This window comes from Stenella coeruleoalba, assembly GCF_951394435.1.
Source record: "Stenella coeruleoalba genome assembly, chromosome: 1".
Lineage (NCBI taxonomy): Eukaryota > Metazoa > Chordata > Mammalia > Artiodactyla > Delphinidae > Stenella > Stenella coeruleoalba.
Genome location: NC_137169.1, coordinates 19,284,286 through 19,296,142, shown reverse-complemented (window position 1 = coordinate 19,296,142; position 11,857 = coordinate 19,284,286). Strand labels below are relative to the sequence as shown.

Below are 11,857 nucleotides of genomic sequence, written 5' to 3'. Positions count from 1 at the left end.
CATTCATTCATTCCCGTGGCGCTTGATGCTGGGCTGGCTCTGCTCTCACTGCCCTGCGACTCCTGCCCTGGCTGCCAAAGGCCCCTTCCCGTCATCTAATGATACACTCTGCATACGCTTCTGTTGAAAATTTGTGGCGAGACATTCCTGTGGGACCTGGAATCCAAATTCTTGGGTACAAACAGAAACTTACTTTCCTTGGGGATTTTTTTTCTCTCTCGCTCACACACACACTCTCGCGTTCTTTGCTTTTTTCTTTTTCATAGCAGTAGGGGGAATAAAGGGACAAAACGAAAAAAACAAACAAAAAGCAGGAGCACCCCCCCCCCTTTATTTTCAAAAGTAGCTAGGAAAAAATAAAACGACAGCCAACCAAGTCAATCCCAACCCAACCCCCCTGAAGGGCTGAAACCTCGCCTTCCTCAGAGCGGGGCATGGCATCCAACAGCATCTTCGATTCCTTCCCGACCTACTCGCCGACCTTCATCCGCGGTGAGTAATGATCCCCCTTTCGGGTGGGGAGCTGTGGCCAGTCCCCGGACCGCGACCCTCCACCGCCAGCCCAGGCTGCTTTCAAGTGCCCGGGCTGACTACCTAAATCCGCTGGCTTCTGAAAGCCTGAGGTGGGAAGAGGGCTTGGTGGCCTCCGTGGTCTCCTGCAGCGGAGCACCCTTGTGGACTTTCATCCTCAGCTGGTGGGGACTGTTCGTGGTGGGCGCCATGGATACCACAAGACCTCAAGACCTCAGAGGCCAGACCTCGGAGGGTCGTGGGGTGGAGCGGACACGGGGGTGTCCCTGTGACCCGAGGCTTCCCGCCTCACCATCAGGGCTCCTGAGCCCATCTGCCCCAGCCCCTGGGCCATCCAGAGAGCTCAGACCCTCTACCTGTGCTCAGGCAGACACTCAGATACTCCGGTCCCCCAGAGCCCAGCCAGCTTCTGAGCAGAGCCGTGGAGCAGGCAGGGGGCAAGTCTACGCCTTGGGATCCAGAGACCTTCCCGAGGACTTCTCCTGCATTGCATTTTCCGAATGATCCCTGGGGTAAGGGAAGCAGAGGGAGAAGGGGCTACAGGCTTTTGCTGGAACTCGTGCAGCTCTGTGTGGCCTTGAAACTGGATCGGAGTTGAGGGAGCAGGCCTCGGGAAGTCTTGTGGACTTGGTCCCGGGTAGACATAAGTGTTTCTGGGTGGCTTCTGCCTCTATTCGTGGCCTAGAGGAACCCGGAGGTCGAAGTTACGTGCCTCAGAAAGGATAGGGTCCCGGGATCCCCCGCTTGAAACCTCTGATTGAGGCTAGAACTCGGGGGGAGACTGTTCCTGCCTCTGTCTGGCCCCCCTGCTGCCTTCCTCCCCGCTAGCAGGAGCCCAGAGGGGGGCTGTGGCCCCTGAGACTGGAGGTCAAGAGGCCCTGAGTCTGAGTCCCAGCTCAGTGGCAACCTTGCTGAGCGGCCTTAGACAAGTTACTTAACCTCTCTGTGCCCCAAATGGAGGCCCCTCTGGCTGTGACATTCTAATTGCCTGAGGCTGGGAACGGACTGTGTATGAGGGCAGTGTCTCTGGGTTATACACGGGGATGAGTCCTCCTCCAGGATAGAAGGACTGAGTGGCATCCGGAACTCCAGGGTCTGGGGGTCTGGCGTTGCCTTTTCTCAGCTGAGGTGATCGGCTGAGACACAGAAGTCGGTCTGACTGTCCATCTGCCCTTCTGCCCATCTGCCTGTCCTGCTGTGGGCTAACACGTGACTCTGCGCCAGTCCTTGGGCAGCCAGCTCTGGGCAGGGACTGAGGCACATGTGGGTGCCTATTGTCCAGAGGTTTCTGCGAGGGCTTGTCTGAGAGCAGGACATATTCCTCCTCCCTGGAGAGAAGCTGAGGCAGGCTGTGTGGCCGCATGTGGGGGCTGAGTGGGGAGAGGCGGGGGCGCTCCCGTCAGACCTGCCTGTGGCTGGTGACCAGCAGCAGCCCGAGGTCTGGGAGCCGAGCGCCATGGGCTCCTTCCTTCAAGCGGCTCCTATTATAACGCTGTTCCCTTTGTAGTCCTCGGAGCTAATTAAAGGCAGTTCTGTGGCAAGAAAATAAGAGTTTATAAAAACCATTTGCTGGGTCTTTGTAATCTGTATTTCTCCCTCCATGAGCAAGATGGAGAAATGTCGAGTTTAAAACAAAGGAAACTTGGGAGACAGGACTAAAGGGCCACCCACCTAGGATGGGCTCCTGATGCCATGGGGCCCGAGAGATGGTAAACGGTGGCACAGAGGGAGAGGAAAAGGAGAGCTGGTGGCTCTGGACCGGCTGTGTGCACAGAGCGGGCTGATGCCTGGTGGGCAGGGATGCAGATGTGTCTTGTAAGACAGGGTCCGGGGGAGGCCTCAGGGTCTGGGGTCTGAGGCTTTCCCTGCAGCTCCGTGTTCTGTCCCATTGTCTGGTCCCCTCTCTCCTGCCCAGTTCTGTCCCCCACATTCTGCTCACTTCGGGGGATTCTGTCTCCGGAGGCTCAAAGGGCTGCAGATGCCAATTCTGTCCCCAAAGCGATCCAGCCTCTGGGTCCGCAGTGCTCGGCTACATGCTGTCCCATGCAGGGCCCTTAACCTGCCCTGAACCACAGACCTTTCTGGAGTCTCAGGAAGCCTACAGACTCCGCAGAATCGAATTTTTAAATGCATAAAACAAAATACAAGAGCTATGAAAAAACCCCAAATCTATGGAAATACAGTTATCCAACTATAAAAAAGCAAGTCTGTGACTCCGTGACCATGGGCCTCTCAGTGGAGGTAGTAATGGTCATAATACAGCAGGAACGGGCATACATGGTATTTCAAGAGAATCGTGACAGCCCTGATGAGACTGGAGGATATCTGTGATTTCCATGGGTGACAAAATCACTGTGGCAAAAGATGCTACATTTTAGTTAGAGGTCAGTGAAAGGAGAGCTGTCACGTGTTTCCCGCCTGAGTTCACGGACCCCCCTGAATGCAGGCCTGCGGTCCCAGCTCCTCAGCCGGAGGCAGTGGAGCCAGCAGGTCTCACAACATCACTGCCCCTCGAGAGCTTTTCAGGCTGGGTTCCCGATTCCAGAACTGCTCTCAGTTCCCTGTGACAGAGAGGTCTGGGGAGAGCGTGAAGAGGCATTTGATTTCCACACGAAGTAGAGGGTGAGGAGGAGACATGAAGAGGGCGGTGCCTACCCCACAGAGCTGCAGGCTGATGGCAGAATGCCAGGCACTGAGAGGCCAAAGGGGGCTCCTGGGGTGCCCTGTGCGCTGAGCAATTCACCACCTTCTCTCATCTCTTCTCCGGGACTCTCCCAGGTAGGAGAAGGGGTATGAATATTCTCTTTGACAAATGCGGAAGCTGAGGCCTAATGGTACACTGTGTGACTATGGGCGAGTCCCTTCCGGTCTCTGGACCTCAGTTTCCCCACCTGACAAATGTGGGCAATGGCCTTGATGCTGCCCAAGGGCCCGTCCACAACCCATGGAGGGCCAGCTCCACGAGGCCCTTCTCTGAACCCCTTGGGGGCGTCCCCCTTGCAGCAGGTCCCTCTCACAGCACCCTCAAACTGCACCCCCATGGACAACAGTACTCTCCCCAGGACACTGAGGGTGGGCACCCCTCCAGGGAGGGAACTGGAGGAAATGGGTCTAAGCTGCCACATGCAGGAATTGGGAGACTCAGGGAGACAAAGGTTTTCCTTTATTCAGTAATTCCACAAAAGCTTATCAAGGAGTAGATACTGAGATTCAAGCTGGACTCTGGAATCAGACTCTCCAGGCTCAAGTCCTGGCTCTGCCCTTCGCTAACTTTGTAGCCCGGGGCGAGCCACTTCACCACTCTGTGCGTCTGTTTCCCCATCTGTAAAATGGGAATGATGATTGCACCAAGTTCATGGGCTCTGGAGAGAATTAAATGAGCAGGTGCCTGGCATAGAGTAAGTGCTCAGTAAATGCCTTCCTTTTTGTAAACTATCAGGAGCCTGGCCTTGTGCTGGGAGCTCAGGTACAAGGGTGACTAGGTCAGGCTCTCCACCCTTGAAGTCACAATCTGGTGTGGAAAGAGACGGGTAAACTGAAAATTGCACTGGGGTGTGATAAATTTATAAGGCACAAAGAACAGGGGGCTGGGGGATCAGAGAGGGGGCACTGGTCAGCCTGGGGGAGGACAGTCCTCCTGGAGCGGGGCCTTGCAGGGTGAGGGGGTGACAGGCGGGGAAAGGATGTCCCAGGCAGAGGCAATGGCCTGCGTGGGCAAAGATGCAGAGGCAGGAAAGGATGAGATGACTGTGGGCACCTCCTGGGATGGCTGCGGGTACCATGTGCGGTGAGGTGCTGGAAGGGGACCGGGACGGGCCTGTCTGGCCAGAGTTCTCTGAGCAGCGGTGGGCAGCTGCACAGCTGAAGACACCTGGAAGGAGTGGGAAGTGGCCTCTCAGGTCTGAGGCAGGCCTCACAGAACGGCCCTGGGCAGGTCTAGCCAGGAAGGTCTGACTCAGAGGTCACTGGATGGCGGGAGAGCTGCCGCGACCAGAGAGGTCACTCACCGTGTCCTGTGCTCAGCTCTGGGCAGTGGCTAAACAACAGGGGACTCTCCCGAGTCCCGGGCACCCCAGGATGGTTGGTCACCCTGGGTAGAGCGCCCTTGGCCGCCTCCCCCCCACCCCGTGACCCTGGGAGATGAAGGTGCTGACCGCCAGCCGCCCACGGCCACTCTGGCGTTTGCCTGGCACCACCTCTGCCGGTGCCCTTTGACGGCGGCTCCTGAGGCCGCCCTGCACACGCCCATCTCCCCAGACCACCCTGCCAGTCCACAGTGCCCCCCCAGGCAGGAAGGGCATTCCTGGGAGTCCCCCACTGGCCACAGGGTCTGGGCGGGCATGAGCCGGCCCCACACAGTGGGACTGTGTGTCCAGGCCTCACCCGCGCCCACGACGGCGGCCGGCGGCCCCCAGCGGCCCCACTGGTCACATAGAGAGCCCATTGACGCCTCAGTCTTGAGGGGGTTGCATCAAAGCTGAGGCCCGCTCGGCTACCGGAGGGCGGCCAGGAGTTAGATGCCCCTGAGCAACAGGGCCTGCAAACCTGACCTTCGAGAAGCCTCCTAGGGAAGGGAGGCAGAAGCACCCCCTGACCCCAGCCTCGCCTCTGAGCCAGTCCAGACTCCTCCAAAGGCGGGGAACCTGTGCTCTGGGCTCAGGCTTCGGTGGGGCGGCCGCAACACCAGCTCCTACTTCCGTCTCCTGGGGACGCCTCATCTGCAGACCCTTCCTCAAATCCACCAAGCCGGGGGGGTACCCAGCGGGCAGCTGAGGAGTCTCACCCAATCTTCAAGACTGAGCTCAAACACCCCTCTGCCAGGGGTCTTCCCCGGGACTACCTGTGGCCACCAGGGAGCCCTGGCCTCCTGGGAGCTTCCGGGCCCAGGCCAGCCTGGGGGATCAGCCAGTTACTCCCGCCTTGGTGCCCAGTAGCCTCCCTTACGTGCTGGAAGGGGACGGAGGGAGGTAGGAAGGGAGGGCTTTATCCCTCAGTGGATTTGGAACATGAGCCCTCCATCACCCGCCTTGAAACAGCACTTCCTGGAGGGACACAGCTGGGCTGAGAGCGAGACTTGTCATGCCTGGAGACTCCACAAGAAGCAGGAGCAGTGTGTGAATCCAGGAGAACGCTGGAGCTGGCAGGCAGAGGGCCTCCGCGTCGGTTTATAGATGGGGAAGCTGAGGTCCAAAGAGATGTGTGGTCTTGTGTGAAGTCGAATTCCGTAGCAGGAACACCAACTTTTCTCAGCTGCTCGGGGACCAGGCTCGCATACAGTTTAAGAATCAAGCCAGGTTTAAGCTGTGAGATAGCTGGGTGACCCAACATGTTAATTCACCTCTTTGAGTCTCTTTCCTCCTCTATAAGATGGGACTAGGGTGGTTGCAGGGGAGAATGTGACCCTGCCCTGAAGCCCTGTGCACGGCACTGGTCTATAGCAAGTGCTCACTCAGCACGGCCACCTCTTTGAGCCCCTCGGCCCCGCCGCCTCCCCATGTTCATTCACTTGCCACCTGGCAGATGTTCCCACGTATCACCCCATTGCTCCATCTCCAGCATGAACCGCCTGGTGTTCTCAGTGCTGGAGAGAGGTAAGCATGGGGGAGACTGTAGCGGGACTGTCAGGCCCCTTGTCAATGGCTCCCAGAGATGGGGATGGAGAAGAGGGTGTCCTCTGGGGAAGAGGCCACATGAAATGCAGTTAGTTACAAGCCCAGGCTGCAGCCAGGCCCGTCATTTCCTCACTCTGTGGCCTCGGACAAAGTGCCTCGCCTCTCTGAACTCAGTTTTCTCATCTGTACAATCGGGAGAACAAACGGTAGCCATCTCAGGATGTGTTGGGTGGGTTAATGAGATCATGTATATTACGTGCTTAATATAGGGCTTGGTGCAGAGGCAAGACCTCCATAATTACGGAAATTATGACTATTTCATGGTCCCGCTCCTCCTGGGCAAAAGAGTCTGACTCTGAACAGGATGGGGAAGGTGAGAAACCTGCCTCTCTCCTCTCAAGACCCAGCCTAACATATATACAATGGAATATTACTCAGCCATAAAAAGAAACGAAATTGAGTTATTTGTAGTGAGGTGGATGGACCTAGAGTCTGTCATACAGAGTGAAGTAAGTCAGAAAGAGAAAAACAAATACCGTATGCTAACACATATATATGGAATCTAAAAAACAAACCAAAAAATGGTCATGAAGAACCTAGGGGCAAGACAGGAATAAAGACGCAGACCTACTAGAGAATGGACTTGAGGATACGGGGAGGGGGAATGGTAAGCTGGGACAAACTGAGAGAGTGGCATGGACATACATACACTACCAAATGCAAAATAGCTAGTGGGAAGCAGCCGCATAGCACAGGGAGATCAGCTCGGTGCTTTGTGACCACCTAGAGGGGTGGGATAGGGAGGGTGGGAGGGAGGGAGACGCAAGAGGGAAGAGATATGGGAACATATGTATATGTACAACTGATTCACTTTGTTATAAAGCAGAAACTAACACACCATTGTAAAGCAATTATACTCCAATAAAGATGTTTTTAAAAAAAAAAAGACCCAGCCTAAAGGTCGCCCCCTCTGGGGAGCCTTCCCGGGTTCCCCCCTTCTCCCCTCCAGGCCTCGGGAGAGCCCTGCCCCCGCCCTCACTCCCCCCACCCCCTCCTGTTGGGTGGGGTGCTCCCGGGAGCAGGTCAGGCTCAGTGCTTCTTGCTAAGAGGAGGGAGGAGACAGAGGGTGAAAGGACCAATGAATAGATGGACCAACACTGACCTCCAGGGAGGGTTCCAGCTTCTCCCCTCACTTCCCCTTTGCCGTCTGGCTCGTTCTTTGAAACGCTTGCTGGTGGGTGCCTGAGCTCTCACATCCAATTGGTGCAGCCGTGTGAAGGGTTAGGTTCCTCTTTGGGGTTTTCTTTCGCGTCTGGGAAAAGTGTTTTTGGCAAAAGGTTCAGACTTACGTGTGGGCGGAAAGGGCGGATGCCATAACTTATGATTCGCAGGGGTGACCGAAGTCAGCCCCCCAGAACATCCTTCACTGTGTGACACTGAAAGTGGACACTGGTGGACTTAAATTCCACCACGGCACTCGGCCCCTCTGGGGTGAAGCATTGCCGGCTGGGCTTTTTTTAGAACGCAGGGTCCAGTGCCCGTGAGTTCACTGATCTGCTCACCTTTGTTAAGAGAACAGCGGCTGGGTATACAGCAAGTAGAAGGTGTTAAGGGAAGGAAAACTTGGGGTACTCAAATGAAAGGGGCTGAAAAGAAAGGGCATGGGGAGGAGACGGGAGGTCCATTCTGGTCATGCCCCTGCCCCAGACTCAACTCGCCCGGGTGCCCAGTGGCTAAAGGCCAACACTGCATGTTCCCAAAAGTGCCCCCACCTTGAGGACTTCCATTCCATCCTCCCTCACTGAACCCTAGTTCTGCCCCCCCGTTACCCCCATGGAGGAAGCCCTGCTGAGGTCTCACCCACAGCTCTGGGCTCCCTCATATCTCAGGAAGAGGCATCAGGGCCAGCATGGTTGGAGCCCCATGTTAGGGGTGGGAGGGGCTCACGGCATTGAGCCTGGCTCTCCCCTGTACCGCAGGCATATCCCTTTCGGGGCAGGCAGAGGAAGCCGCCTCTGGGAACAAGGCCACCTTAGGAAAAAGACTGGAAGGACAACACGAAAATGTTGTAGTTAGTGCTATGTGATGCGGTGATGGCGGGGAGCCTTTATTTCTAATTCTCTTGGTGATTTTTGTAGGGTTTCCAAACTGCTAAACACTGAACATGTATTACTTGTAAATTTAGGGGAAACTTTTTTTTCAAAACAAGGAAGAGGAAGAGGCAGCCCCACACTCCCAGGAGCAGGTGAGCTGGGCCTCCCATCAGCCGGGGCTGCAGCAAGGGGTCGGCCTGCTCCTGCCCAGCCAGGGCCCCACCGGCCGCCCCTCGTCTCTCTTCCTCTTCCCAAATCGCTGTGTCAGTCATCTTCCTCCCCGGCGCTCCCTAGCTCTCCCTATCTGTCTGTGGAGCAAGGGTCTGCCCTGGGCTGGGCAGAGCCATGCCTACAGCAGGTGCTTGGGAAATGCTTGTGGCCTGTGTCATGGTCCCAATCTGAAGACAGTTTTCCCTGGAAAGGGCTGGTTTTCCTGGATTCTCCCATTCCCAGTGCCCAGGACTTGGGGTGTGATGTGGGCCCACTGGTGCTGCTGATCACTCAGTGGACATTTATTGAGCATCCCCTGCATGCCATGTCCTGGGCACTGAGGATTCAGGAGCAGACAAAACAGACACAGGTGCCTGACCTCCTGGAGCTGACAGCCTCGTGAGGTGCGGAAAGTTTGCCTCAGGAAAATGCCCCAGTGAGAAAGGCCAGCACCCCTTCGGCTTCTACCCTTCCTATCGATGTAGAATCTCAGGCTCCTGGGACTTCTGTAACTTCCCATCACCCCATAGAACCCTCATCACAGCTCCGTGTGCTGGGCACCACTACCTCCATTGCAGAGATGAATAAACAGACAGACCCAGAGCGATGGGCGATGGACACTAACATTTCACAGAAAGAAGACACTGAGGAAGGGAGAGGGAATCATGTTTGTTGATGACTTGCTGTGTGCCAGGCACTGTGGTGGTTCTAATTTCATTAATCAGTTAATCTCTAATCCATGTAGTAGGTGTTATCAATATTATCCCCACTTTACAGATGAGGAAACTGAGGCTCAGCAAAGGGAAGTAACTCACCCAATGTCATGTAGCTAGTAACCGGTGAAGCCCAAATTCATGTCAGAATCTGTCTGATATCAAAGCCAGCCTGACAAAACTCTCCTTTTTCTACCTGGCAGACATCTCTTCTTAAAGGCCCAGGCTCACCACCTCCTTGGAGCCCTCCCTGATTCCTCCAGGCAAGGTGATTCATATTTTCTTCTATGCAATTAGAGTACCTTCAGGCCCTTCTCAAATAATTCCAGAAGGCTTCCCAGAAAGGGTAGAATCTGAGACAAGTAGATCTGGGAAGGAAGGAACACTGGGGAGTCCAAGCAGAATTAATAGCATGGACAAAGGTATGGAAGAAGGACCACGTAGAGAGGATTGCTTAGAAATGGGAGGGCCTGTGGGTCCTGTGGCGACGTTGAGGGAGAAGAGACTGGAAGGCAGTTGAGCCAGGCCTAGAGGTTCAGCATGGCCTTCAAGGCAGTGGGGGTCCAGGCAGGATCCAAGCTGGGCAGTGATGTGGGGCAGAGCATCCTGTGACGAACCAGGCCGCTCTCTGAAACAGGCCAGTGTAGACGTGCGCCTTGAGTGCACGTAAGTGTGTGAACACAGACCACAGGGGCCTGCCCGCACCTGCCTGCGAGCCCTATTTTTATCACTCTCTAGACACATACCTCGGCAACGAAAGCAAACTTTTTCTCAGACACATAGAGTGCGCCATGGATGGGATCGTCTGTGGTCTGACGAGGACAAGTCAGAGCAGCCAAAACGAGACCCATCCCCGGGAGAACCCGGGACTAGTGCCGGCGACACAATTTGCAGGGCACAGTGCAGAAGGAAAATGCAGAGCCGCTTGGTCAAAAATCATTAGGAATTTCAAGATGGCAACTGCAGAGCGTGAAACCAAGCGTGGGACTCTTCTAAGCAAGGGATCCTGTGTGACTGCTTGGCCTGCAGGCCCGTGAAGCCAGCCCTGCCTAAAGCAGCCCTAGGCTGGAGGGGCCCCTGGCCTGAAAATGAACCTCTGTCTGCCTCTCCTTCTTGGGTGCTCCATTCCTTTGCCTTGTGCAGGCCTCCATTCTTCACGAGTCCACAATTTTAAAAACAATGATAATAAATGAAGCCTTGGGCAAGAGCATACCTTGAAGCTTTTAGAACCAGCAAGAACATTAGAGAAAACATAACTCCACCCGACATCCCCACCCCACCGGCATTTTAGGTTGTAGATCACCTGAAGGACCTAGGAAATTTAAAAATAAACTCTGTAATCTCAATACCCAGAGAAAACCACTAACACTCAGTGTATTTCTGCCTAGACTGTTTTTCCCTGTGTCTGGTTTTTGCCTCTAGAGGGTCTCTTCCCTTTATGGGTGAGGCCATACGGATACTTATGACATATCCAGGAACTTCACCAAAAATACTAACAATCGTTATGCATATATGTCGGGATATGTCTTGGGAGAGTCTGGAGCAATGCTGTCCAATAGAACTTTCTGTGATGATGAAAATGTTCTGTCTCTACTGCCCGATACTGTAGCCATTCACTGCGTGTGAATACTGAGTACTTGAAATGTGCCCACCCAGGTCCACAATGAGTGAGACTGAGAGACTGAATTTTTAATATTATTTTATTTTAATTATTTTAATTTAAATAGCACATGTTGGACCATGCAGATCTAGAAGAGTGTATGCCCAACTGTTTAACCCAGGTTATCTCTTGAGGTGAGGTTACAGAGCTTTTCATTTTCCAACTCAAAATGTTCGAAAAGTTTTATACCCAACCATCACGGATTGCTTTCGTAAGCAGAAAAAAGCTGCTGAAGATTTAAGTTTGTAATATATTCCGTGCTATAGGGGAAAAAAAGGCTTTAGATTTTTAAAAGCATATCACCAGGGAAGATTGATCCTGGCAGAATGAGATCTGTTTTTATTTTTCTTATCAACGTACAGAAGAAAGAATGTGGGGTTTAGAATCAGAAGTTGTGGGTTTGCCTCCCATATCTGCCACTTACTGGCTGTGTGGCCACTTAACCTCGTGACCTCAGTTTCCTCACCTGTGAGATGGGGATATTGACGCTACTGACCTCGCCAGGATGCTGTGGGGACTGAATCAGACAGTGATGATGAGAACGCAGGGAACCAGCTGAGCAATGGAAGCAAGTTACTGGAGATGATTTCTGTAGAGGTGGAACCACTCGTCTCTGTGAGGGGCGCCGCTCACAGCTCTGCCATTTCCTAGAAACCAGGAAATGAGTGGGGCATCTCCCAACGTGTGTTCAGCAGATGTTATCAGGTGTTGAGCAGAAATAAAGGGGGCTCATAAAAAGGAATGAAATAATGCCATTTGCAGCGACACGGATAGACCTAGAGATTGTCATACAGAGTGAAGTAGTCAGAAAGGGAGAGACAAATATCATATAATATTGCTTATATGTGGAATCTAGAAAAATGGAACAGATGAACTTATTTACAAAGCAGAAATAGAGTCACAGATGTAGAAAACAAGCTTAAGGTTACCAAGGGGGGAAGGGAGGGTGGAATGAATTGGGAGATTGGGATTGACATATACACACTACTATATATAAAATGGATAACTAGGGCTTCCCTGGTGGCGCAGTGGTTGAGA

The 11,857-nt window shown here is 53.9% G+C and overlaps 1 protein-coding gene across 1 annotated transcript in view; it reads left to right on the top strand.

Annotated features, from left to right (window-relative positions):
- Nucleotides 1–419: 419 nt before the first annotated feature.
- Nucleotides 420–11,857, top strand: part of RUNX3 (RUNX family transcription factor 3) — a 60,576-nt gene continuing 49,138 nt past the window's right edge. The window contains exon 1 of the mRNA XM_079900716.1: nucleotides 420–492. Within this exon, the coding sequence (XP_079756842.1) occupies nucleotides 435–492 (58 nt within the window). The 5' untranslated portion in view covers nucleotides 420–434. The remainder of the gene's footprint in view (nucleotides 493–11,857) is intronic.